Source organism: Neovison vison, chromosome 3, assembly GCF_020171115.1.
Source record: "Neovison vison isolate M4711 chromosome 3, ASM_NN_V1, whole genome shotgun sequence".
Lineage (NCBI taxonomy): Eukaryota > Metazoa > Chordata > Mammalia > Carnivora > Mustelidae > Neogale > Neogale vison.
Genome location: NC_058093.1, coordinates 45,681,510 through 45,709,429, shown reverse-complemented (window position 1 = coordinate 45,709,429; position 27,920 = coordinate 45,681,510). Strand labels below are relative to the sequence as shown.

At 58.3% G+C, this 27,920-nt stretch overlaps 1 protein-coding gene across 5 annotated transcripts in view; it reads left to right on the top strand.

Moving 5' to 3' along the window:
- The window catches only part of HDAC4 (histone deacetylase 4), a 288,242-nt gene that overhangs the window by 240,552 nt on the left and 19,770 nt on the right, over positions 1 to 27,920 (top strand). For 4 of the 5 annotated variants that reach the window (XM_044241969.1, XM_044241967.1, XM_044241966.1 and 1 more), the window contains 8 exons: positions 2,148 to 2,281; positions 5,358 to 5,478; positions 12,362 to 12,408; positions 16,055 to 16,162; positions 17,795 to 17,850; positions 19,558 to 19,645; positions 20,600 to 20,719; positions 21,480 to 21,577. In XM_044241969.1, the coding sequence (XP_044097904.1) occupies positions 2,148 to 2,281; positions 5,358 to 5,478; positions 12,362 to 12,408; positions 16,055 to 16,162; positions 17,795 to 17,850; positions 19,558 to 19,645; positions 20,600 to 20,719; positions 21,480 to 21,577 (772 nt within the window). The remainder of the gene's footprint in view (positions 1 to 2,147; positions 2,282 to 5,357; positions 5,479 to 12,361; positions 12,409 to 16,054; positions 16,163 to 17,794; positions 17,851 to 19,557; positions 19,646 to 20,599; positions 20,720 to 21,479; positions 21,578 to 27,920) is intronic. The other variant, XM_044241968.1, reaches the window with a different exon arrangement.

The window sequence follows — 27,920 nt, the reverse complement described above, 5'->3', positions numbered from 1 at the left end:
ATTAACCAGAAATTAAACCAGGGCTTTCCAGAAAGAACACCAGGAAGCCGCAGAGGGTCATAGGCAGAATCAGGAGACCTGAGGTGGACACGTCCCTGAGAGAGACCCCTGTTCCTGTGGGCACAGCAGGAAAGTGCCACGTAAAATGTGCCCACCATGGGGTCCAAGAAGGCCCCCGGGGGCCCTCTTGCTTGCATGCTGCCCAGGGGGACCCGGCCAGGGGACTCCTCTTCTGCTGATGTACTATCTTGGCTCGTCTGCATTGTTACTTTTTAAAAAATGTATAAACCAGTATGAGTTCATTATAAAGAGAACAAATGGAATGAAAATATGTAGAAATTGACCATTGCTCCTAATCCCACAGAGGTAGTCTACAGTAATAGTGTGGTTTAAATCTTCCAGATTTGTTTCTCTGCAGAGCCAGATGGACAGCTGGACACAGATGTCATTTATTTCATGCAGACAGGGCTCAGTGGTCCTCGTGTGTTTTTTGTTAGCCCCTGCACCCTGTCCTGGGGTTGCCCCGTCCTGGGGTGTCCATGCACCCGGACGCAGCTCATCATCAGAGCTGCCTTGCATCCTGCAGGGTGTCCTAGCTGGCTCCGCTGTACCCTAGCTCTGCAGACTCGTCCCCAGGGTCCCGTCCATCGCGGAAGTGATATGCTGTCACCTGGGAAGTTCCAGCCACGTGACAATGCCATGTTCGTTGCACTGACGGGCATCTGGGTTGCTTAAGCGCGTGTGCACATGTGCTCTGTATACACATGCATATACGCAGAGATAGGTATATGTTGCCATTACAAACCACCAAACAGCCTCTCGTGTGTACGTGTCTTCTGTGCACTGGTGGTGAGTTTCTGCATTTGGGTCCCAGGAGCCTCCCCTGACCACCTATCTTTTTTACCACATGTCCACTCTGCCTCACTGCATTTTGCTGATATACCCAGAATTCCCCCAGCACCCGGGGACTGAGGGCATGGTACTGGGACTGATGCCCTCTCAGACCAGGCGTCCAGCGTGGCCTCAGCTCCACTCCCCTGTGGTCAGTGATGGCACCCCCATCCCCAACCTCTGACATGGTGGGTCTGGTGACAGTGCTCACACAATATCCCCACCTCTGTGGGCTGGAAAGAGCAGGTGTTGGCACAGATGCCTGCTCACGGAGACCCACCTGGCCCTCGGGGAGCATGTGTAAGGGGACTGCAAACAGTGCTGCAGCAGGGGCAATGGACACCCCTCCTGGCAAATGCCCTGTGGGCCCCACAGTCACTTCCCACACTGTGGGAGGGGCACAGGACATGGGTGTGTCCTAGGGGGAGCTGTAGGGGTGCACATGGCCCCCGCCTGCCCTTCCCCCTTCCTCCAGCCTTGCCTCCAGACACACAGTTTCCCTCCCCCTTTGCAGCATCTTCCTAGCTATGACCTCAACCAGTCTGGTCCAGGGGGCGGGGTCCCCATTCCCTGCGCAGCAAAGCCCAGCCACGATTCCCCCCCAAGGGTGACCCAGTTGCCATATCTCCCCAAGGGGCACCAGCGCGCATTGCAGCTCTGCCCTGTCCCCAAGGACAGGACTTGCAAGTTCCTGGACTTGGTGACGTCCTTTCTGTGCCAATTTTGAATACCCTGGTTTTGCCTATTTGTATGTGTGCTCACACTGTCACAGTCACTCTGGAAGGTTCTCAGGGTAGGAACTGAGTCTCATCTTTCTTCTGAGCCCCAGAAGCTCAGATAGGACTCGGCCCAGCACACGGCTTCATAGAGAGGCTATTCCCTGACAAGAGGGACTGGGATCTGGGACTAAAAGCTGAGTTTTGGAGGGCACCCATGGGCACCCCAAGCTGAGGGCACAGGGAGTGGCGTGGGGTGTCTTTTCACCTCTTTCTTCTTGACTTGCTCCCCCTACCCAGGAATCCCTGGGCACATGCCATGAGCAGCCAACCGTGTCTCCTTCCGTTCCCGGGAGCTCCCCTTGGCCTCTGGCACACTGGGAGTTTTCTGACAAGTGGTCCTAGTGCACCAAAGGCCGCTCTGTCACTCCTAGGAACGTAGTGGTTTGTCTCGCCGGGCCGCTGTCTGAGGGCAGGTGGGTGGCAGCCAAGGACCCCTGCCAGCCGCTCTGATCGTGGCTGCTGCGTTGTCCGCTGCAGGCCTCGTGTACGACACGCTGATGCTGAAGCACCAGTGTGCGTGCGGGAGCACCACCAGCCACCCTGAGCACGCTGGGAGGATCCAGAGCATCTGGTCTCGGCTGCAGGAGACTGGCCTCCGGGGCAAATGTGAGGTAAGCCTGGCCCCTGCAGGCCTGCAGGGCTCTGTGCTGGAGCAGGCCGCACAGCCACCACGATGTTGGGCACGTGCGAGGGGACCCACGGAGCCCAGGGCTGTTAGCCTACATGCCCAGCTCCCCTCTTCCCAGCCTCTGTCCTGCCTCCCCCGTCCTCCTGCCGCCCCCATCCTCCTGTCCCGCTATCCTCTTGCTCCCCTGTCCTCTTGCCTCCTATCCTCCTGCCCCCTTCCGTATGCTGTTAGCTGTTTCCGCCCTTGCCCACTTTCTGAATCCCACCGTGACTGGTCTTCCTTCTGGTCGAGTCCCTGGAGTAACCCTTTCTTGGCCGTGCTCTCCTTGGGTGCCTGGGATGCAAGCCCAGCTGTTGGCAGACCTCTGACACAAGGGTAACATCTGGAGGCCCATGGGAAGTCTGTCCTGTTGGCTTCTTGGAATATTCCCTTCCCTATTTCCAAAAGCTGCTTGGAGGACGTAGGAAGAGCCTCGGGTTGCTGAGGGCTTCTCCAAAAGTCAGGGCCCTCCACGATGGCAGGCAGTGAAGGAAGCAGAATGTGCCTGTGCACATAGCACCCTCTGAGCCCGGTGAGAAGGTTCTGGCTGGTCCTCCATCTCCCTGTGGTCCGGTAATGGTGGTACCCCCACCTTCGGCACAAGGAAGGCTGGGGTCTGGAACTCACTCGGCCCTGCATTTGGCTGCAGTGGCACCCCAGCCCGAGAAGGCAGGAGAACCCCCGCCCTGAGCAGCATTCTGAGGTCCCTTGATCCTGGGGGTAGGGCAGCGTTTCCACAGAGTGACCCAACAGCTCTTGGCTGGCGGGGCACACCACGCTCCGTAGACGGCAGGCCCTGCCCATAGCATGTGCTTGAAGAGTGGGAGCCCCAGGTTTCAGGACAAGCCCTTCTCTGTGAAGGGGCCTGACGGCACCCACCTCACACAAGCTCTGCCAGGCATCGGCGGCTGGCCTCCGCCGTGTGCCTCTCACATGGACTCGGGGATGGGACGTGGGCTGACATGGGCTGGCTCACACAGTGCCCCAGGAAAGCTAGAGCCCCACAGCTGGTGAACACTGTTCATGCCCACAGTTTAAAACCCCCCGGGCCCACCTGCACCAGGGCCCGAGCAGGCACGGGTGGGAGACAGAAGCGGAGATACCGTGTAATTTAAGTCATTGTGGTTCCCGTGACCCCATCTTCACTGGCTCTATGGTGATGTGCGATTTTCGAAGGGGGCAGGGGCCTGGAACCTGGGTCCACCGTCCTGCCCTGCGATGCCCTCTGGGGCAGACAGGACCCTGTGCGACTGGCAAGGAGTGGAGGAGGGCCCCTGCTCTGGGGTCTGGCCAGAGGCTGTGCCACTGGGGGGCAGCATTGCCCAGGCAGACACCCCTACAAGGAACTCTACAATGCCCTGGTGTCCTCTGTGCCTTGTGCCACCCAGGACCAACCCAGGGCCCTGCCCCGCCTTCAGAGCTCTCTCCCGCCCTCTGCACATGACCTGCTCTTTCCCCTCTGGCCCCTCCCAGAAGGGGCCTCTCGGCCTAGGGGCCTCTCGGAGAGCTTCTCCTTCCAGAAGAACAGACACGAACAGGATTGAGAAGATGAAATAGCACATCTAGAGAGAATGAGAACCTCGGATCCCTCTGCCCTCCTGGGCCCCCAAGGCGGGAAGTGCCACCCTCTCCCTGACCAGGGGCTGTGGGGGATCTTCGAACTACAGACCAGAACACCGAGGAGGAGAGGGGTCTGCTGGACGCGGGGTCAGACCTGAGTCAGCAGGATGGTGGGGAAGTGGCTTGGGTGACTCGTGAAGCTTCCCTGTGGTACCCCAGGGGTGCAGAGCCAGCTGTCCTCGATGGGCGGGGACAATGACCTCAGGGTGTACCTCCCGCTTCACTCTGCCTGAGGGAATGGGGTGTCCTTGGCCACCACAAGGCTCCCATGCGGGCCCTGAGGAGGCTGAGTACAGGGCCTGGGTGCTGGACGTGGTGGCAGGAATTGGCCCTGACCACAGAGAGGTTAGCGGGACTGGCCATGGGAAGGCCCAGGCCTCCGTGCCTCTTGACCTGGCGGATGGGTGTGGGAGCTCCCGGGCCTGGCTCCCCTCCCCGTGCTGCTGCATTGGGCCCAGCGTGGCCATGGAGGGCATGGAACTCACAGCCCTGTCCACGCCAGGAGGCCAGGCTGGCAGACACCCAGCCACAGCGACCCCACAGCATCTCCCTCTGCTCTCATTTCCCTACTGTGTCCACGGGCGTCCCCTGGGAAGCTGTCACCCGTAAACAGTTCCAGGTCCTCCACAAGGTGGCAGGGAGTAAGAGCAGCCCCTGGACTACCATCAGCAGGGCCTCCACGGTCACGTAGGCGACTCCCATGTGACCGTTGCTCTCAGAAAGTCATGTCAGCGTGAACTGTTAGCTTTAATCTTGTGCCATAAACCACCTTCTCTTTAAAAGTTTAAATAAGCAGAGCCCAACTAACAAATAGATTTTATGTTAATTTCTGGGGAAATGTGGAAATCACTGTGCAGCCTTGACATGAGGCCTCCCCAAAGCAAGGGAAAATGTGGACAGACACGCAAATGAAGAGCTAAATCCGCTGATTTCAGGCCCAGGGCGGATCGCAGCAAGGGGCTTGTTCCCAGGACTCGGGGGCATGCAGGCCTGGCTGTGTGCCCACGGGCATGGAGAGAGCAGCCCCCCACCACGTGCAGCAGGCCCCCCACCCAATCAAAGAGGAGACCTCAGCAGCTGGAAAGCAAAGTGGCAATTTGATGCCTGATCATTTGGATGACAGGGAAGGTGAAAGCATCGGGGGCTGGAATTAGCTGTCAAAATCTGTTTTTCCAAGTAACAATTAAAGTGTAAATCTCTAGAACATCTTCGGAATATTTCTATAATGTGTTGGGTGCTGTTTACTTTTTATCTTGCAAGAACCAAATAATTTTGTGCCCGTGTATGTATCAGATGCAGTTTCCTTTGGGGTGACGGTTCTCGCAGGAAGGGCTTTCTGCTGACTGTGGGCCCCAAAGACATGGGGGGACATGCACACCCACTCTCGTCTGTCCCCACAGTGCATCCGCGGACGGAAGGCCACGCTGGAGGAGCTGCAGACGGTGCACTCGGAGACGCATGCTCTGCTCTACGGCACAAACCCCCTCAACAGGCAGAAACTGGACAGTAAGAAACTTCTAGGTATTTCAAGTCCTTCTTTACCTTTACCACCCAAGGTGGTGTTTCCAGCCCCGTGCCCGCCGGTCCCGTCTGCGGCCCCCAGTGGTGGCAGTGGCGGCTGTAGTGGCTGCAGCGGAGGCAGGGACGGCCCTCCTCGAGGCGCCCACACCAGGTACCAAGCTGCGGGCTGGAGGAGGGTCCCAGGGGCAGCCTTACCCGGGCCGGTTGCTTTCGTGCCCAGCTCCGCCACATGCTCTAGAAACAGTGAAACCAGTGGTTTGGCAGAACGTCCTATAACAGCGTCGCAACCCGAGGCCGATGGAGGTAGGGGTACTTGAGCTCTGGGCTTGCTGTGAACCTGGATCTGGGAGAGGAGAGGGTCAGCCTAGAGATGGCTCTCTGCAGGGTCTGGGGCTCTGTGCTGGCTGGCAAGGCCTCCTGGCAGCTGGGAATTGCCGACGGGCATCCGCTGCTGGCGGTGCAGCGGGAGTCTCAGCAGTGCGAGTCGGAAGCCTCCAGGCCCCCTGGGCCCCTGGGCCCCTGGGCACCTGGGCACAGGACCCCCCCACTCCCACCCCCACCGCACTCACGGCCCTTCCCTGGCACTTCTCACCCCTGCCTCCCGGCCACCTTGAACCTGCAGGTACTTGGGGGGGCCGGTCCTTCTCCTGTGTCTCTGGGGCCTCCACTCAAGCTGTGTGGGGTGATCCCACCATGTGCGTGGGCCCCTTCACACGGGTGTGCATTCACTCGTTCATTCCCTCTTTCACTCCTTCTGTCACCGCGCGCTGCCACAGGGAGCTCATCTTGTGCTGGAAATCCCATTAGCACAGAGCTGCCCCACACAGTGGCAGTGGCCCTTGTCTGTGGAGAATATGGAGCTGGTGGCCAGGAGGAGACCTGTGGGTTCTGTTCTCGGGTGGCCGGTTGTGCTGCTTCCCAGCTCCACTGCCCTGTAGTAACCAGGCTTTTGAAAGACATCACCACTTGCTCCGGTAGACGGGAGGGGCCCCAGTGGCAGGAGAGCCTGGAGGCTGGAGAGAGAGCAAGTGGGCAGCAAGTGCCACAAAGTGTCCTCCAGCACTGCGGACAGAAACCACCGATGGCACCCACAGACTCAGATGGCTGGGGTTGGCCACTGCAGAGACCCTGAGCCAAGACTGGAGGGTAGGGAGCGGTCAGACCAGGGGCTGGGCCAGAGGTCCTGAGAGGCATGCCCTCCCACACCCTGGACAGAAAGGGCAAAGGGCTCCCTGGCCGGAATGGATGTCAGGAACAGAGCAGGGCGAGGCACCAGCCCGCCTCCCGCTTCCGCTCCCTGCTGGGCTCCCCTCGTGCAGACCCTGCCCCCTAGAAGACAGTCCAGACCCCACTTCAGAGCGTGACCAGTATAGCAGAAGCTGACGTGAGGATGCCCAGCAGGGAACCCACAGTTCAGAAGCCCCCTGTGTGCCTGGAACTCCCAGTGGCTTCTAGGCCTCTGCCTGAGGAACAGAAGCCTGAGGATTATCCACGCCCGGGGAAGCGCTTCTCAGGGGAAAGTGAGTCTGAAACGGGGCAGCTCCGAGGACAGATCTCTGGGCAAGATGGAGGATACCAGAGGAAACCAGAACTGTCTCACTACCCTGAAAGAGAGGAGCCACTACAGCCACGTAATGTGGACAAGAGCAGTGAGGAGGGAGGAGACCCAGAGCGCTCAAGAAAGTCCCATCAGACACCGTTGAGGGACTAGAGAGTCCCAGGCTGGGGTAGGTGCAATCAGTCCTCTGGAACACGGGAGGAAGAGAAAAAAGGAGCGTCTGGCACCCGGGGGCTCCCAGGGAAACCAAAAGGAAGGGAAGAGAACATCTTGGAGCCATTAGGAGCCAATCCCAGAACCACCAGGTGAGCTGCACCGCCCAGCCCTCTGAGGAGTAGAAGGGACAGACTTGGAACAGCGGGGACCTGGTGAGGTGCGCCAGCTTCTAGGGGAATGCCCCACAACACCAGTGCTGGGCAGAGACTCATCCTGGCCTGAAGCTGTGGCCCAGCCAGGAAGGGCAAGGAGGAGCAGAAGCCATGCCCTCAGACATCCTTGCTCTGGGCTCCCAGAGGACATACCATACCAGTGCGGAGGGAGGCTCAGAGGGTGCATGCTGGGCCACGGGCTAGAGAGCCAACCCTGCCGCGTCCGTTCGGCTGCCATGACCAACCGTGCAGACAGAGGCTTGTCCACGGCGGGAATCTGTTGCTCACACTCCTGGCAGCTGGAAGGCTGGGATTGGGGTGCCGCCCAATTGGTGGAGGCTCTTCTAGATCGCAAGGCCTCACTGTGTCCTCCCTGGGGGCTGAAGGGAGGGAGCCTGGTGGGGTCCTTTGATAAGGTGCCAACTCCATCCCAAGGGCCGTACCCTCATTGACCTGTCTCCCACCTTGTAATGCACCCCTCCCCCCGCCGCAGTGGGCACCAGAAGGGCAGTGTAGGAGCTTTCCTTGGTGGTCACGGAAGTCAGGCCCCCTGGGATGGCAAAGGCAGGTCCAGGAGGCAACCCTGTTCCCCACATAGAAGCAACCAGAGCAGTGTGGCTGAGAGCCTACCTGTGGGCCTGTTTCTGGCTCTCCAGGCTTCCTCCTGCCCCTTCCAGGCCCTGCCACATGCACTGGCTGGGGGCTCACTGCTGGCACCCAAGACCTCCATCCCTGAAAGTGGGGCTGAGACCGAGTGCTCAGAAGAACATACAGAGCCACTCACCACCCTGGCCATGTTGCGGATCTGGTCTGTAGCCCACCCAGAGTGTGAGCCGGAAACCCCCTCCAGCCTGTCCTGTCATGGGACCCATTGCCTCCCAGAGACACTTTTGTTCTCCGCTCACATAGGATTTGTGCTCACTACTAGATTTTGCAAAGCCCAGCCGTTGTTTAGGGTATAACACGGGAGATGAAACCATAAGGAAAAGTGTGGGGACAGCTGGCCAGAGGCAGGAGATAGGTCCCAGCTCCCTGTGGACACAGGTGGACTGGAGTGTTCTGTGCCTTAGGTCCCGGAGTCTTTACCATGTGGATTGCAGCATGCCCCAAAAACGGCAGCTGCAAGGGGACTGGGGAGGGGTTGCCCAGGGCCCTCCCCCCAGCCGTCATGGAGCAGGACTTAGAGGGTGGGGAGATTGAAGAATGGGGCCATGGCTACGGGAGGGCAAGTAGCTGGTGGAGGGCCTGGAGGTTATGGGCCAAAAAGGTGGGAACCTGGCAGAAAATGTCCAGAAATGAGACAGGTGCCAGCTGGGCCTAGAGGAAAGGCTCTCTGGCGGGGGGCCAGATGGTTTTAGAAAGGAGCTTTCAAGGACGCAGACAGTGGGGAGAAGGTAAGCAGCCTCGGGCGGAGCTGAGCCAGGAGGTTGGGTGCAGGAGGCCCACTCCCCAGAGTCCTGCATGACCCGTCAGGAAATGCCACTCTTGCCATGGCAACATCTTGGCTGCCTGGAGGGTTCTCCAGCACGGGAGAGGAGCCCTTGGGCCCCGTGGTGTCATCAGTGCTGCCAAGGCACAGGACTAGGAAGCCCAACCTCAGGGTCACCAGGACCTGGCCAGGTGGTCTCATGGCCAAGAGCAGTGTCCGCTGTCACCGAGGCACCAACATGGGTTCTGTCCCAAGCACACTGTGCAGCGTCCGTGGCCCACCCACATTCTAAGTGGCAGGGCTCTCTCCAGTTCAGGTCCTCCTCCTGTGTTTGTGCCGGAGGCCGCGTGGCGCTCCAGCCGCCCCCAAGAGGCCTTTTGCCCCTGTGTCCTCTGAACTTGAGAAGTCAGCTGGAGAGAGGATAACCCATTTCCATGTTGCTGGGAGAGGCGGGCTCGAGCACACCAGCCGGAGAACGGACTGGGTCTCGGAGGTAGTTTCAGACTTGGTTGAAGACAGATGATGAGGAACGAGAGACAAGTGCCCATGGGGCCTTCAGGGAAGTGTGAGGCAGGTAGGGCCCGGAGCTTTCCTAGCAGCTGACTTCATCGGCCCCTCCTGGGCCCGGGTCAGTGACAGGGTTGCCCCTTCTCGGGTCAGGCCGACATCACTGGTCCCTGAAGCCCCCTCTCCTGTTTCTGGCCACTGTGCCGAAATGTCTTCCCATGATTCTCCTCGCTATTTCTCCCCTGGCCCAGACACGGCCTTGGAGTGTGTTTCATGTTCATTTCACTGTTGTGAAGAACACGTATGTTTATGTGGTTTACAGCAAGGATATCCCGAATCATTGTTTCCTCTTTCTTTTCTACTAACCACTGTTTAAAACCCCTTTCCCGTGGCTAACAGGACACCTAACCGGTTACCTTCTCTCCCCCTGAGACTGGTTTTTAAACGTTTGAAGATTGTCCTAACCAGGAGTTCTACTGTCTGGTCCAGACATAGTAAAGTTGGCGATGATCTCAGGTGTTGCTAACAACCCTAATAGGGCATTTGAACATTGCTGTGTGAGTTGCCCTCCTGTTTTCATGGAATCCACAAATTTCTAAGCGGTTACCGAGAAGGTCTGCATGGTCACTGAGGTCATGCCCCTCCGCACGGCTGGGCTGACAAGGGCTGCATGCACCGGAGGTGTGTGGGGCCCAGCCTTCACGGTTCCCTGGGGTCAGGGTGTGTCTCCTGATGGCAGTCACCTGGAAACAGGGCCTGGTCAGGTGGCTGAGTGGTGCCTGGGGATGCTCTGAAGGGTCGAGAGAAGAGCCCTGTACTCCAGGCACGACGACGTGAGGAAACACCAGTGCCCTCCCTACACCCGCGGGCCTCCCAGCACGCCTGTCAGCAGCTGCCATAATGGGAAAAGTACGGTGGCCCTTCGTGCCTCAGCTGCCGTCTTTTCCTGGACAGATGTGGCCTCACCTAGGTCCCAAAGCCCAGGAGGCCAGAAAGGGCCAGAGGCCAGAGGCCAGTGAGAGGAGCTGCACTACCACGGGCCATGGGAGCTGTTTTAGAACTGTTCCTCCGTGCAGAGCTCCCTGCTTACCGCCCGCCCGGGGGGGCCTGAGAGCTCACCTTTCCTCACTGTTTTGATCTTTGGTTGCTCGATAATGAGCCAAGTCAGGTATCTAGATGATTTACGTTATGTAGACGGTATTGACTCTAATTTCAAAAAAACAGAACTCCAGTGTCTTCGCAGAAGCTCTTTTCCATTCGTCTTGGGCAGATGTGTCTAAAGTCCTCCTCACGGACCTGGAAGTTACCTGGGAGAAAGTGCCACGTTCCCGTGTCGGGAAAGTCCATGACACAAGAAGTCCATGACATTAGTCATGAGACTAGCCCTGGTGCCAGGGGCCACGTGGGGCCAGGCACGTTTGCAAGGCTGGGCCTATCAGGACTGCTCACCGAGCTTCAGTCAATGCCCTAGGCCATAAGGCCCCTGTCAGGACACGGGACAAAGCAGGACCATCAGCAGCTTGGCAGCTCTGCCCTCTCCTGCCCCGGACCTGCCTCCCAGCACGTATTCTCCCTCCTGTTGGCCCCCTGCAGAGGGTCACGGTTGGAATTGGGCCAGCCCCTCAGGGGCCGCCCTCCTCAGCATTCCGCTTCCTGCCTGGCCAGCCCCCCCATCCGCTCAGAGCTCTCTGTATCGGCGTCCATGGGCTAGCTGTGAACACGAGGGCTCAGCATTTGACGTGAGCACGTGGCAGCGGGAGCCATGGATCCAGGCGGTGACCCGTCAGCCAGACATGGCATGGAGGAGGCCTGGGGGGTGGGGGGAGCAGGGAGAAGCAGCATGAGGGCTGTTCAGAGGCAGTGGGGGAGGGGTGGCCCCAGCGAACGTGAGCATCACAGGAGCTGCGGGAGGGTGCATGCCAGAGCCTGTTGCGCGACATGGCCCCTGGTGGCCTGGAGCCTGGTGTGGTCCCTGTCAAGAGTTGGGATGAGGTAGGCACAGACCGGGTCCTGGGACCCAAGACTCCTTTCCTTCTGGGGCTTCAGCAGTGGGATTCCTGAGCATCGAGAGCAGGAGCCCATCTGGATCAGGCAGGTGCTGGGAGTGGGCTTCCCCCCAGTGAACACGCAGAGTCCGAAGCTGGCTTGAGGAACTTGCCTGGAGAAGCCTGGGGGCCACGGGGCAAGGTGTGGGGATCAGGGGGTAGCCAGGCAGCAGAGAGGCCCTCCTGGGTCAGCCCTGGCAGGGCAGCAGCCACACAAGCCAGAGCGTCACCCTTGGGGGGGAGTGGAGACTCTCCCCTTTGATAGGTGAGCTTTAGGCTGTTGTCAGCCAGCACAGGGTCACATTGAGGAAGAGGACAGTTCGTGTTTTTGTCCCCAAGGCACAGGGCTGAGCCCTTTGGGAGAGAGGACTTGCCTCTATGTTTCTCGGGCTGGGGAAGGGCTCCTGGAGGGCCAGCTCCAACATGGTTTCTTAGCTTCATACCATCCAGGTGGACTCAGAATGTTTATAAATGGGGAGGGGCTGTCACTCTTCACATCCCCGAGAGTGCCCTCAGTGTCTGAAGGGCTCACCGGAGCCTCGAAACCCGGGAGTGTCAGGGCCAGTGGGCCTGCTCCCTGAGGAGCCAAGGTCACTTTCGTTAGCGAGATGTGCTGGGGACACAGCCTTTCAGGTTGTTTCGAGGGATGTATGTGAGCTCCGGCTGGAAGGAGAGGCTCACCTCTGGGGCCCATGCCTCAGAAGAGTGCTACGGCCATGGAGAATTCCAGGTCTTTCCACAGGGGCTGTTCCTCTCCGCCCGAGCCATTCTGCCACCCCCAACACTGGGGCGGCCCCCGCAGCTGACCACACAGTGATGGGTTGGTAGCCTTGGAACCAGTTTTTCCCTCGGTCCGTGGATACATGATCCGTAAGCGCCGCGTGGGCACCCTGTTTCCAGAGCCCATGCTCTGTTCCATGGAGGCGGGGTGCCTGTGGCCTTGCTCTCCTGACCTTGGCTGTACTTTTCCCTGCAGGCTCGCTAACGTCCGTGTTCGTCAGGCTGCCCTGCGGTGGTGTTGGGGTAAGTATTTCTTTAATGTGTAAATAATGTCCTGTTTGTTCTCGGGGTCCCAGTGGCCACAGAAATCTCTGCCCTGTTTTCAGAGGAGTGGATAATTGCTGCCAGGTGTTTTCCATAAACAGGGTCTGGCAGGCGGGGCTCCCCACGCTCCCACGTGTGGCTTCAAAGGACTGGGGGCTTGGGAGCATCTGGGGGGCCAGACCTGGGCACCTCCTCCAGGAAGGTCGTCCGGCCCCCATGCTCACCTCGGGAAATGAGATCTGGTCTGTGGGGTCCCCTCCTCACCTACGGAGAAATAGCCTGCCTGTCGCTCAGTCCAGGGGTCTGTCATGCAGTAGAGCAAGGGGGTGGGTGGTCCCAGCGCACACCCCCAACCCGTGCCGGCCCAAAGCCCCAGTTGAAGCTCAGGACATGGGGCCATGGTGAGTACGGGCCACGTGCAGTATGCAGAGCTGCTCACCAGGCTGAGCCTGCTGCTTTTCCATGAGCAGTGATGCCCTTAAGCAGACCTGCTCAGGCAGACCCTTAGGAAAACCGGTTATTCTGTGCCCAGCTTTCCCTAACCCAGTTGTGGGTGCCGATCTGGGAAGGATGCTCCCAGGCTGGGCATCCACCCCTGCCAGGGCACAGCCAAGGTCAGGCGGCCCTAGCCAGAGTTCCTTGTTAAGGGAGGGGCCAGAGTAGGCCCCTGGAACTGTTCTTCGAAGTTCTGTGGCGCAGGCGAGGGTGCGGCCAGCCACGGAGAGGCAAGGCAGGACAGACGGCGCGGACAGCGAGGCTGCCTGGGTCGGGGCTGTGCAGCGGCAGAGCGCGTGCCTAATTACAGATGGCGGGGTGAGGCTCAAGGTCTGGATTCTGTTATGGAAATGAAACAAAATTGTTTTCTTCCTGAGTCTTTACAAAACTCACTGCTTTGAAAATTATCCCGTCAGAAAGAGAACAAACGGCATTTACTCATACTGCCACCAAGCCCCCTAGAGTTATTTTATTTTGTATTGTAAGTAGGCTGCAATCTCTTAATTCGGGGCAAATTTTTGGCCAGACTTGAAAAGGTTTGGATTCGGGTGCCCTGCAGCCAGTGTGCTGGGCAAGGCAGGATTTATAATTTGCAAATGAAAGCTACAGTCAGGCCCAGGGCCTAGAGCCAGGCAGCCCCCCCACCCCACCCGCATGGAGCCCAGCCTCTGCAAACTGACCCACCCCCACCTTCACATCCAGGCGCAGACGTTCTCCGGAGCAGGGAGATTGTGGGACATCCCACCAAGGCCAGCTGGGAGGATGAATTAGTGGACCGTGTGAGCCACAGCGTGTTTCAGGGACGGTCCTCTCGCGGTGGTTTTCCGTCATCACCTGTACGGGGAGGGCGGAGAAGCATAGTGCTCCTGGGGGCGTACTGTGTCCCCTATGTGGGGGCCGCCCCGGGGGGTCAGGAAAGCAAAGGAGCCAAAGTGTGGTTGGGAGCGTGGGTGCTCTGGGTAGTGACGCGGATGGAGAGGCTGTTCCGCTTTTCCTGGAAGTTACTTTGATTTAGCATTTCGAGTTTGGAATGTCGTTTTCTCCTTAACTGAGCTAAGGAGAGGCTTTGGATCACTATAACTTTTTTTCAAAGCAAATAAAAGAAACTTCCTCTATGCTCACCTCCTCATGGTCCCTAGTTTCCCCTTCAGGGGACTTGGTGTGGTTGGATTCCCCTCCCTGCCAGGGGTTTGGCCTTTTGCTGGCTCTGGGTACCCTGGGGCTGTGCCCCCAGCTCCGTGGCTCCCGGAGGGCCATGATATGCCCAGAATTGGCTGCCCCAGGTGCAGCCCTTGTAAATATCTGCAGAAGCGGCCCCATATTTCCTCCTCCTGTTCCTAGTGTTGCAGTGGGGAAGCATGGAGCTGGCCTTTGCTCTTTCCTCTGGTTGCTGCTCCTGCGTTAGCGCCCGATCGTACTGCCACTGTGGCCCTCCCGGAGCCTCATGCCCCTGGCACTCAGGGCTGTACCCCGGCCATCCTGGGCCAGGCCAGCAGGGAGCCAGTGGCCAGCCGCTGGAGGACTCCAGCCCTGAAGCCTTGGGATGTCTTGATGGGTTTTCTGAGGACAGTGACAGCCTGGAACCCGGTCACGCACTGTAGGCAGGACATCGGGGTCCCTTTCTGCCGTAGAGTCAAGCACAGAGAGCCATCAAAGCATGTAGAGGGTGTCCAGCCTCCCTCCCAAAATCCTTACGTTCTAGGGAGAAATCATCCAGGTAGGTTTGTGCAGCAGCTGGTGGGACCCCCGCCCCGCCTGTCACTCCTGCCCAGGGACTGTCACCTTCAAAGTTACCGAGCGGTTTCTGCCGCTGAATTAGCTGGCCCAGGACGGTCGTGTTTGAATGGCTACTTCCCTGAATAGCAGTCCAGTGTACACCAGAGCCAGGCTTTGAAAGTTGAATATTAATGCTGGGGAGAGTCGGCAAAGTGCAGAGCGATCTTTGGACATTTGGAAGCTATTTAAAGAACACAGAGGTTTGGTCATTGAAAAGAATAGCTCTCACAGAGTACCGCTCCTCCGGAAATGGCTTGAACCCCTCATAAATGTATTTTCAGTCATCTTGCTTTGAAGATGTGGCTTCAAGCATTCACTGCAGGAAATCCGTCGGCCCCGCATAATGACCCGTGTCTCTGCCAGGTGGGCAGGGGCCCGTGGGCTTCTGGACGGACCTGTGCAGGCACAGGCTTGGCTGCGTCACCTCTGCATGGGGCTGCCTGGTCCCTGTCATCCCAGAGCGTTCAGTGCCCAGAGGATGTTGATTTGGGAAGGAGGGGCGCTCACGTAGACTCGGAGGACTCCGTGTTACAGGCAACCAGCCTGTAAACGCAAGGCCTCTTCGAACCTTCGCTGGGCTGGGTGCGTCCCCACGAAGGGCACGTGAGCCTGGCCGAGCCTCCGGCGGCCCCATAGTGGGAAGTGGTGCCCGGGTGCCCTTGACCTGGCACCCGGGGTGGCGTGCTTCATCTGGACCCTCCAGTCCTGCCCCCGCTGACTTGCAGAACCGCCTGCTGAAGTTTCTCGGTCCTTAACACCCACAGTAGCCGGAGCTCTAAAAGAAATCTAATGTGCCTAAGTAAACAAATACACCACAACACAAACAAATTACCTGGTGTGTCTGTGCCACACACGTTTCTCAGTCCGAGGTGAGGTGGCCCCCTAGGAGGGCCCCAGAGGGCTGGTTCCCCCACACCTGTCCCACTCTTGTCGCCAACACACTCGTCCCACAGCCAGAGCGGCCTTTTAGAGTCCGCGTGAAGTCCAGCTGTCCTGCGGGAAGGCCCAATTCCCACTTTGCTTGCATTTCCCTCTGCAGAGAGGGAGTGCTCCCTGTGCTTGCAGCGAAACCAGACAGACGAGGGGCTTGGTGACCATGATGCCATTGCTCTACAAGGACAGCAGGGAGCCCTCAGGAAGGGCATGTTTCATTCCTGCTGCATTTAGGGTTCTTTCCCTATTTAGTAATTTGTGGCCTATTTTCAAATACGTGGGTGTGTGGCGCCATCAGCGTGCTTAATCTCAGAGGCGGTGCACACAGGCTTGGCAAGCCCCCAACTGTGCAGCCCCTGTAGGAGTGGGGGCAGGGGTGGCAGCCGCGATGCCACCTCAGGCAGGACCCTTGTCTCGGCAGGTGGACAGTGACACGATATGGAACGAGGTGCACTCGTCGGGGGCCGCCCGGCTGGCCGTGGGCTGCGTGCTTGAGCTGGTCTTCAAGGTGGCCACGGGGGAGCTGAAGGTTGGTGAGCACCCTGCAGATCTGGGCCTGGAGAGGAAACTTCCAGGGGCTTCCCGGGCTGGGGGACAGTAATGGGGAGGACAGCTCCTGTTCCGGGGCAAAGATGGGCCCTGTGGATCCACAGGACCACTCCCCATGTTTATGGCGTCCACGGGATGGCGTGGCGTCCACGGGATGGTGCGGCGGCTCACCACGGAGGTGGGGTCTTGGGAACACCTGACACTCTCACCACTGCTGATCCCCGGGAGACTTTGTGTATGAGTGTGTCATCGCCGCTGACTGTAGTAGACGTGCAGACTGAGAAAGGGAAACTAACAGTAATGTCCATCCGAGCAGACGAGCTGCCATCCCAGACCTGCTTCTGCCTCTGTCTCTGGGGCCCGTCATTCCGCAGAGGCACATAAAGGAACCTGGCCCATCAGGGAGAGGGAGGGTGTCTGCACCGCTGTCTTGGAGAACCGTGGAGATACTTCTTGGTGCCCCACCACTGGTCCTCACGTGGCAGTGTGGACCCCGAAATAGCCGTGGTGAAGCCCACTGAGTATAGCAGGCTGATGGGAGCTCTTGTCCACACCAGATGTTTGCAACATGGCGTCCTCCCCGTTGGGAAATACGGGCTCGTGAATTCTGTAGCTCTTCCAGCAGCCCAGCTTCATCCTGTTACAGTGAAAGGAAACACTGATTCTTGAGACTGTTAGTAGCAGCTCACTTCTCGTCAGGAGGGTCCCCTGAGGGTCAGGAGGGGCTCAGGACACACGTCTGCCCAACTTCTCATCTTCACAGGGAAGATCAAGTCTGGCCCCTGTTGACACCCGTGGGCTCTCCCCACACGCACTTGCTTGTCCTTTGCCTTCATTCGCTTGAGGTGTCAGGTGTGCATTCACGGGCGGGGACTCGATGAAATCAGTTACGGTCCCTACAGCATCAGAGGTTCCCCCTGGGAACTGCATTTCCCCTGCAGAAGCGTGCTTGGGAAACACTCCAGACCCCTCCCCCACACCAGCAGTCCACCGCGCTGCCTGGCACCCAGGCAAGAAGGACAGACTGAATCAGGGTGGTTAGGAGAACAGGCCCCCGCAGGGGCACAGGGACCCCCTGAGGGTCTGCAGCCCACACTCTGAGAACCGCTGTGTGGGGCCTGTGCACAGGGATGGGCTGGTCCTGCAGTGTTGTGGGTGCAGAAGGTGGGGCCCCACATGCCTGCCCCTCACCCTACCTCCTGGAGCTGGCCCTGCAGCCGGCTAAGCACGACTGCCCATTCTTGACGGTCAGCTGGCCCTGGGGGCGCTGTGGCCAGCCATGACCACACAGCTTCCCACAAGTGAGATGAGAGATGCCCACTGAAGTCATTTTCGTGGGAAGGGTTAAGAGTGGTTTACAGACAGCCCTTTAAAGCATCAGTGGCTTCAAGGTCCTGGGGAAGGGGCAGCTTCTCCAGCCTCTGAGAGCCTCCGAGCTGCTGCTTCTCACTAAACGGTTCGCTTGTTTTCTATGGTTCAAGTTAAGGCCAAATGCGGGCTGGAGTGTGCCTGTGTCTTTGTTTGAACCTGCCAGCAGTCCACTCTGTGCTCATTTTCTCACTGACGTGAACCCCTCTTCCTCCCTGTTTCCCCCACCTGGTGTCATGTGCAGAATGGCTTTGCCGTGGTCCGTCCTCCAGGACATCACGCGGAGGAGAGCACACCCATGTAAGTAGACACGTGGCTGTGGCGGGCCGGGGTGCTGGGTTCTGATTCCCTTTCTTAAAGGGCTGGGCTACACTTGAGTGAAAACGTGGCTCCAGAGCCTGTGGGTTACATTTTGTAATCGAACCAGGAACTTGCAAACGTCAGTCTGGAGAAGTCTCCTCAGCCCTCCCTCTGTTATAAAAAATTGGGCGGAGACTTAAATTGCCTTAGAACAATTTCATGTGGTACATCATTGTTCTAGAACATTCTGACCAAACCCCATGTGGCCGTCCAGCTGACCTGCTTATGGTCTGATACGGCTGAGGCTGACCTGACTCTGGGTGGGATTCTGATAGCCCTACTGTGCGTGTACCTGTGGAGCTGGCGAGGCAGCAAGTGTGGCGTGCAGATTGCCCTGGGGAGAGGCACTGGCAGGTAGGGATCCACCTGGGACAGGGTTCCAGAGATCTGACTCTGGGCCTCACCAGCTGTGCACCAAGTACCTTGGTGCCTGGGCAAGACGCGGCTTCTTATGGGATCTGTGAAACCAGTCCAGCGAGTAGGATGGGCACCGTGGGAGGTGGGCGAGGTGACATCTGGGCTCTCCCCTGAGGAATGAGTAGCTGAGGGTCAGACGGCAAAGCAAGGACCGTGCAAACGGAGCTCAGCTGGGAAACCAGGAGCACAGGGAGGGGACTCTGGAGCCTGGTCAGGAGTGGCCTGAAGAACCAGGCTAAGGAACCGCAGGCTGAACCTGCATTCCCGAAGGAGCTGGGACTTTCGTTCCTGGGCAGGTGGGAACCCTCTGTCCTCTGCATCCGTAAGTGAGGGCATCGGACCCGTAGTTTGAGCAAGGACTCTCCTCTCCAGCGAGGCGGGGGTGCATATGAGCTCCGAGAGCGGCTTCGGGTTAGCCTGTGCTGCCTTCCCCGAGAAACCCTGGGGCTCGGTGACACCATGACTCAGAACCCTCCCTGAGGGACAGGCTCCTGTGTGCTTCCTTCCTCTGAGGACAGCTTTCTCATTTGATTCTAAGTTGTTGGATATTCTGGAGCAGGAACCCAAACGGACCCAGATAGAGCACAAAGGAGCATGTTGGGGAAGCTGTTGGGGTGTTTAGGATGCACATGCCCTTGCTGCTGTGGGTTTCAGCAACTCAGAGCCTGTCATCCCACTGCGGGGGGCTTGCAGGTTGCTTGCCTGGGTTCCCAAAACAAAACCACCCAGGTTTCCCTGTTTCTGCAGTAATTCAGGCAAGGGGAGTGGTCAGGGTTAGAAGATTGTCGGTTTTACTCGAATCCTATTGTTGGCATGTTTTTGTACTCTCGAAGAAGAGGACTCTGCTGTTGCTCACGGGAGCGACGTGTGCTCACTGTCGCACATCTGTGTGCCTGGACAGATAAGCAGGAAGCAGGTTGGATAGGTGACCTCGCACCTGGGGAGCGCAGCGCCCCACGGAGGCTGGTCAGCGAGCGGCTGCCGAGCGATCCGGGCCAGGGCGCGGGGCGTGTGTGTACATCATGGAGTGGATTTCTCACCACGGGGCATGGCCATGTGCATGGGGTGGGGGGAGGACATGGGGGGCCCATCTGTCGATTGGTAGTGTTGATTGAGGGAGCTGTGCCTTCAGCAGTCTTGAACTCTCCTGGGCCTGCAGACGGTTCTGCCGCACATTATGTGAAGACTGGTGAGAACCCATCTTCTCCTTCTGTCTCCGCTCACCTGCAGGGGCTTCTGCTATTTTAACTCCGTGGCCATCGCAGCTAAGCTTCTCCAGCAGCGGCTGGACGTGAGCAAGACCCTCATAGTGGACTGGGTGAGTGGGGCCTATTCCCCAATAGGGGCGGGGGATGGGGAGCCCATGCACTTCCCCATGCAGATAGCATCTCATGTGCAGACAGGAGGTGGGCTTTCTGCTTCCATCAACATTGGATTTGGAGACCTTAACTTTCTGGAAACTACCTGAAATGTAGAAAACAAAAGCTCAAACCTGTCACGAGGCCTCCTCACATCCATCAGCTGGTCCTGCCGGTAGCTGGGCCTGGAAGTGTCTGGAAATGGGCCTGTGGTTGAGAGAAGCAACAGAAGGAGGATCCTTGGCGAGACCTTGTTGAGAGGAGGCTTGGTGGGCGGGGGGTGGGGGGGGGCTAGCTGTGACAGCTACGAACTCACATGTACACCTAAGGGCCCGAGAGGGTAAACTCAGGTTTACAAACGCTGTGTCTAGTATCTGAACTCCCAAAACAAGCCTCCAGCTTCTGACACTGGGAATGGACCCCAAAGGGGTTCATTTTCTTTTTTCTCCCTATTCAGTTCAGTCTTTATGATTTGATAATTGCCTCAAGGGGAAAAGAAAGCAAATGCCCAGGAAGGATTATCCCACATACTGCAGGGTCCTTCTCCATTTGGGAAAGGCAACACCACACAGCCCGGCATACCCAGTAAGATTCAGTGCTGGGCACTGGGCACGGGGTCCTGAGGTGGCTGAGACCCAGGGGCACCAGGGAAATCTGCCCAGCGTTGGCCCTCAGTGGGCCGGAACCTTTGTCCCCATGAGCCTGGCGTCAAGTGCAGTACAGTCCATGAGCACGTGACTCACAGCAGCTCCTCCCAGCGCACAGTGTGGCTTGGTGGAAGTTGGTGGTCTTAGGAGAAGAAGACCGGCTAGGACACACCTGGGGCCTGTTCCTTCGGTTCCCTCATCCCCGCTCCCTCCAGGCCCTGATGGAGGTGTGTGCCGGTGCTGAGTCAGCTTTCCCCACTCTTGTAGGATGTGCACCATGGGAACGGGACCCAGCAGGCCTTCTACAGCGACCCGAACGTCCTGTATATCTCCCTCCACCGCTATGACGATGGGAATTTCTTTCCAGGCAGCGGGGCTCCAGACGAGGTAAGCAGGGGCCGCCCACTGGTGCACCCGGCTGTCGGAGGGGCCGAGGTGGGGCTGCCTGGGATGTAAGAGCACCAGGATGCCCAGCCCTGCACACACGCGAGCCCTGGCCTCCTGCTCACGCTCACCACACACTGTCTCCGGCAGCGGTCAGACGGTATTCCGTCCGTCATGTGTGTGCACGCAGCCTTTATTTTGTCTGAAGGTCAAAGACAGACTAGACCTGATTTCTGGCTCTAATCTAGGCAGGCCGAGAGTAGGCATGGGGGGCCCCCCCATTCCTCTGGGCCCCTGGGTTTGTCCATCTCTCAGGCGGGGCACCAGTGCTGTCCTGTACCTGTCTGGGGCCACACGGGAGGGGAGATTGGGCTCAGAGCGTCCTCCGTGACGCCGCCAATCTCCCCGCGGAGCCTGCCCTCCCTGAACAAAGGGGCCCCAGCACCCAGGGGAAGGGTGTCTTCAGATTCTGGGTCTTACTTCTTGGAATGAAATAGAGAAGGACGACGTCATTCATGGATTTCTCTGGGTGCTCCCCAGGGCGTCTGCAAGGCCCCACTGTCAGTCTTCCCGCGCTGCTGGGCAGCTCCCAGAGCTCCCCAATGTGCGAGTGGCCGACGGCCCTGCATTCTGTGACCACGCTCCGCTAGGGAAGTCTGCAAGTCAAAGGCCATGGGGGCTCTGCTGTGGGGCCCTGAGGGTCAGGTGCCCTGATGGGTCTCTGGACAAGGGTCCGTGATGGGAGCTTCTCTCTTCCGTGCAGGTGGGCACGGGACCAGGCGTGGGCTTCAATGTCAACATGGCTTTCACTGGTGGCCTTGACCCCCCCATGGGAGATGCAGAGTACTTGGCGGCCTTCAGGTGAGTGTCCTGGCTTTCTGTCCCGCAGGGCAGTCACGAAGCAATCGAGTGCCGCTGCCTTGTCCCCAGCTCTTGTTCCGTTTTCCTGGTGTTCTCCAGCCTTGCTCTTCTTCCTGCACACGCGGACGCATCTGGGGCTGTGGCTCCAGTCCCCCTCGTGGTGCCAGCAGACATGGGCATTTGCACAGTTTGGAGAGATGGGATCCGGGGTGATGCACACGGCTCTGTGGACACGTGTGTATGCATGTCTGCGGATACGTGTGCACGTGGCCATGCATGTGGAGGCATTCGTGCAGGTGTGCCCACGTGTGCACGTGCGTATCTCTGGTGTTGCGACTCCATTCAGGGACTGGTCTGTGAGCATTCTGCTGGAGCCACGGCCCCCTGCTCCATGGGGACCTCTGTGGGCCACAGGAGCCCTCGCAGCATCTCCTGGCTCCTGTCTAAACTCAGCATGGTGGTTGGCTTTGAGCACACGAGTTGCTCTGTGGCTGGAAGTTCCCTTCCCAGCTGCTCTGTGGCTCCCAGAAGCAACGGCTCAGGTGTGAAGAGGCCGGGGCAGGAGGGTAGCCTCTCGGGCAGGGCGGCCGTGTTCCCAGGTCGGAGCCCAGCACCACCCTAGGTGCTTCTTTGCCGGGATCGTCCCCTGCATCACTTTTCCTCTCATCTCATTGGTTTAACATTGATGGTTCTTCTTACTCCTGATCAGGAAGGAATATAATTCTGGCAGTTGCTTGTCTAATTTAAGGGAGAGGGACACCCCCAAATGGTACAACATCTGGAAGTTTGCCAGTGTACACGGTCGCCTGCCAGCAACTCGAGGTCCGGACGGTGCAGCACCAGCAGTGGCGTCCTCCCGGCTGTCCAGGGGGCACCCTGCGGCCAGCACCCCTTTATCCTATCCCCACCCAAGAGGTGGAAGCCCTGTGGAGATGAGGCAGCCTGGGGCACCACGGGGCCAGCTCTGGCGTGGGCGGAGGGTGGCGCTGTGCTAGGACTGGGATACAGTGTTGGGGGCGGGGGGCTCTGCATGACCATGCCTGCTCACGGCCGGGCTTCCATGGGACCACGTCCCTTAGGTGCTCTGGTCCCAGCATGGGGACACCCGGCTCCGGGAGGTTGTCCTTCTGCCCCAGGGACCCCCCCCACCCCAGAACCCCGCCCTGGGCCAGCCTTTAAGATGAACCCTTCACTCTGAGTTGCTGTTGACATTCTGTTTTCATCTTTTGCCAAGCGTGTAGACTATGATACCTTATCAAATGAACTTTGTAAAGCTTAAATAGCTCCTTTGAAAAGGAAAATTGTTTCAGGATTGGGGTTTTTTTATTGATTTTAATGTAAAATAGCACTTTGAAGTTTACAATTTATGGTTCCCTGGGTATCGATCGATGGGGAAAGAAGGGTCAGGATCCGCTTTCCCCTTTCTTCTGTGCTTCTCCCCCTGGTCGGGGGGTCCCCCAGGGACAGTGTGTGCCTCGGGGGCAGCACCTTGTTACTCAGACCCGTTGCCTGCCACGTTGCATTTCAGGAGATCAAGCCTGAGATGAAGAAGAGATAAGAAAGGTGCCCCTAATGAAATCCAGAAGGAGCGGCACTTTCTCCCCGGGCTCAGATCGAGGAGAAACGGCAACCCTAATTCAAACCAGCGTGCTGCCAGACGGGCTTTGAAGTCTGCCGAGCCCAGGCGAGGGCTCTAGGCGGACAGACAGCACGGTGCACTCTCAGCCCTGGCCTGCCTGCCGTCTGGGGGCGAGCAGGTCGCCCGTGCCGTCAGGAAATGACACTGGGATTACGTGTGCTTCTAAATCGCGACTTTCATTTAAATGTGATTTCATAAAGTTTATCAAAGATGTCAGAGAAACTGGATATTTGGAAGTGGTAACTTTAATCTTTGAATGAACTGAGATTTGCCTTTAAATTGAGCAGCCGAGCAGATTGATTTCACATCCCCCAACCTTTCAGGCATGACCTAAAGATTGACGCTCTTTCAACTTCTGTTACTTCCATAAGGTGTTTTGGGTGGTGTTAGGGTAGCTTTTTTTTTTTTTTTAAACAAAAAACAAAAATATTTTTTTGTTATTGTGGTGAAATGCACAGAATGCTTCCTGTCTTAGCCTTGTGACACATGCTGTTCAGTGGCGCCCACCGAGCTCACAGAGCCCAGGCCAGTCCTCAGAGGCTCCGCCTCCCATCTGGGACATGCCGTTGTGAAGACATCGGATGCCAACCCTTGGACTTCATTTACCGAAGGCAGTTATGTCTCTCAAAGGGCATCCAAGTCTTTTCCCATGTGGACGTTTTACCCGGGACGTCCCATGGTGATTAGAAGCAGAGTGCATGCAGACGTCCAGCCCCATCCTGGAGGGTGGCGCAGCGGTGGGATGGAGCAGGCCAGTGCAGTGATGGGGTGCTGAGACACCTGCCCACGGCAGGACAGAAGCTTCCTGGCTGAATCCTGGAGGAATGAGCCCGGGAAAGGGTGTTAGGCCTCCCCATGGGAGGAGCCCTGCAGGTGCAGACCCGTGGGCATGTGCGGCCGTCTCTGGGGACGAGAACTGTGGTCCTGTCCATCAGGGAGAATGTCCGGGGCTCTGCCGAGGCAACCAACATCTGGCCGTTCCATAGCTATCTAGTAGGAGCTTTTGGGGGGACTCGGGTCCTAAACACTTGTTTCTTGGAGTTGAGTTCATCAGGGGAAGTCAAGGTCCTGCCAAGAGTGGGGCAGGAACCATGGAGGAAACCTGGGGACACTGAGGCAGAGAACCCATGGATATGTGGGGCCACCTCTGGGGACGTGGACATGTGTCCCAGCACCCCATCACTGCACTGGCCTGCCAGGTTGTGCTCCTAGCAAATTGAAGGGAGCAGCTGGGAGAGGCCTGGGCTGCGGTGTCCGGCCTAGGAGAGACTGCTCCTCGGGCCAGTTGTGGGTCTGTGGGACGACCTCAGCAGGCAACACTGCCCCTGCTGTTCATCCCTACTGGTGGGGGTTGGCAGGGAGAGAGAGGAGGGACGTCCCAGCATCACCAGGGCTGGGTGAGCACTGCACAGAGAGCCGGGAGGCATGTGGGGCCTGGAGCCATGGAGGTATGGGGTTGGGGCATAGAGGAGATGGGTCGGCCGAGGGCCTGGCCCAGTGTCTGGCCTTGCCCTGGGGGCCTATGCAGTCTCACCATCCAGAGTGCCCATGGGGTACGCAGGATGATGGGCATCACTGTCGGGGGACAGCTGGAACACAGTGCTGGGTTCCCATTTCTGTCTGTGTTCTGACTCGCTGGAATCTTTGGTGCGCCTGGTAGCCCCGGTGATGTGGCACTCCCAGGGCTTTGCGGCCGTGCTGCTCAGAGGCTGGGCCTGCTGTGCAGGTCACAGACTGAGAGCAAACATGCCAGCCCCTCCCGGTCCTGGAAGCAAGGGTTTGCACAGCACACAACAGGAGGAGTTCCCGGTTATCAAATGCTGTGGTTCTTAAGGTTGTGCGTCAGCCACCAAGGGTGCCAGTCTCCTGGGAGACGGGGTCCATCCATTCAGGAGCGGCGGTCATCCATCCGTTGGGCAGTTCCATCTCCCGTGAACTCTCCAGCTGCAGACACAAAGCTGCGGCCTCTGCCGTGTGGGCTCTCCGGCACCTCATGATAGGAGAGGTTTGTTGGCCAGCGGTGTGGACCATGTTACCAGGGCCCTTGGAGGCCCTGGTCTGCCCTCCCACACCCCCCAAGTGCTCTCTGGCATGGGTGGGCACAGCCCCAACGACAGCGCCATGGACCCAATGGCCTCCGATAACCATGAGTTTGGTGCGCTTTGTGCTGGGCCCAGGTTGGGAGACAAATCAAAAGGCCATTTCCTTCCAGAAACTGAAACCAACTGTTGATCAGGTGACTGTGTTCAGACTCCCCTGTGGTTTTAGAGACATGTTCATGCACCCTGCATACTCTGATGTCCGCTGGTAGCTTACAAAAAACCTGCTGTTAGCTCTACATGCCCCACGAACGTGCCCAGCACGATCACGGCCACGGCACAGCCCCAGACTGACAGTGGGCACGCGCCTCACTTGCAGATGGTTCTCCTGCCACCCGTCTGTTGTGCCAGCTCGCACCCATCCTGGACACACGGCCTTCCTCCGTGGAGGTGCATGGCGTGGCCCGTGAGCTACAGGGGTGAGGGATGGGCTGTGTCCGCGCAGAGCACACCAGCTGCCAGCCCCGACAAGGCCACAGGAAGGGAGTGGGCAGTGTCCTGGAGCTGCTCCCAGGAGGAGCAAGCAGACAGGCCCAGGCTCTGTCCCTCAGACTGCTCTGTCCCCTAAGCGCCCGCCCCACAGCCAGGACACACAGAGGGGGCTTCAGGGGACACAATGGTGGTGTTGATGGTGGTGTTCCTGAGAGCTGTGTGCTATCTGCTTTCCTGCGGTAAGGGCTGCACCAAGTATGGATACCAGCCCATCTCCTCCTGCCTCCAAGGGGATGGTGGATGGTCTGCTGCCTTGAGGAGCTCTCGCCCACCCCCTATGGTCCCAGGCTGCCCTGCGGGAGGTCTGAGATGGCCCCACAGAAACACTGCTTTTAAAGTGATCGTTTGAGAGAAGGGCTGCTGTAAACATTCAGATCTCTTATCACAGACTAAGTTCTTTGTTAAAATTTTGTTCTAGAAATAAAAGGCAAAGGAGGCCAGATTCACATTTCCTTTGTGACATCTCTGAAGTGTGGGGGTCCTGAGCAGGATGATGACATGGGGTTTCAAGAAGTCCAGCGGGATCAGCCGTGTCCAGCCCCCCTTCTTGTAGGTGAAGAAGCAGAGTCCCTCCGGGGGCAGTGACATTTCTCAGGGCTCCCGAAAACTGGCCTGGAGACCGCTCTGCACACCCAGCTCTCAGCAGCCCTGCAGCCCTTCTCAGCCTCCACAAGTGACCGAGAGGACAACCCGGAGGCTTCCAAACCAGGAAACCGGAGTGTGTGTGCACATGAGCAGCTCGTGCTTGTGCGTGGCTGGTGGGCCCGTGGCCTGTTCGCGCACACAGACACGGGCTTTCACGTGTTGTTTTGATTGGCTTCGCGGCCATGCCACACAGCAAGTGTAGACGCCAGGGGTTCTCTCGGGGCTAACTTCCTCTAATGATGATTTTAACAGGGCTATTTTTGTAATTTTGTGGGGGGATTAGAAACGGACTAGCCCGGAGGACCTTCAGAGAATTAGGCCCACCACGTGCACTTGCTGCAAAAGCAGAGGCGCTTTGGGAATGAATCGGTGTCTAAATAGGCATGTGTGGTTGTCATGGAAGGAAGGTCTTGGCAGTGAGATCACACCAAACGCAGGGCTGAAACCATTCTTCTGCCCAAAGACAAAGCCTCTGTGACAGGAGCTACATTAAAATAATCAAAGAACCATCTGTCTGGACAAGTGTAGACCGGACCTGCTGGCCGTCGGGTGCCCACCGAGGGAAAACAGGGCCTCCCGCAGGAAGGCAGGCTGTGTCTCCAGCCTCAAGGTGCACCTTCCCCGGCTGCTGAGGTGCTCCCCTGTGCTCCCGCCCACACCCTGAGCCTTCTACCTTCTGCCGCCAAGGCAGGACTGTCAGCCCACGCTTCAGCGTGGACCCTGAAGCAAGCAGTCTGCTTCAGAGACTCTGGGCACACTTTCTGTTGACAGAACCTGAGGACTTCCATAGCGTCTCAGTGCACACGAGGAAGCATGCTGCAGTCCCAAGTGGGCATGCACACTAAAGAACTTCCAGAGTCAGCGTGATGGAGTCTAAAGGGGCCTGGGCCACATCCCACCATTTGAGATTTATAGGAACATACCATACACACATGTTCACGAACGGGTGTGGCTGCTTCCCAGCAACAAGGGCAGCATGAGTCACGGCCCCAGGTCCTGTGGCCCAAGGACGACGTTCACTCTCTGGCGGTTGGCGGAAATGTCTGCTGCTCCCCAGTCAGGAGTCACGGGATGTTCCCGCAGCCCCTGACAGCTGGCCCCCTGGCACAGACCTGGGTCTCCTGCAGCCACTTGCACAGCCTGGAACAGACACCGTCCAGAGGCGGCTGCATGAAGTGGGCACGGCCTCAGAGGAGAGGAGAGAGAAGTGAGAGCCATGTGAGGCTCGGGAGCCAACCCTGGCCTGTGACCACCCAGTTGAGGTTCTAGAAGTGAGGTTCTCGGCTGGCCGAGCACCTGCGTGTGAAGCTGGTGCCTGTCGGTACAGCTGACCTTTTCAGTGCCTGACTTGATCAGAGGGGCTTGCTGGCGGGGTCTTCGAGCAACAGGCCATGCCTGTCCCACACCTCCTGCAGAGATGGGTGGTGGGATCCTAACTTCCTGTGTAGCGTTCCGGAGTTCCCATCGC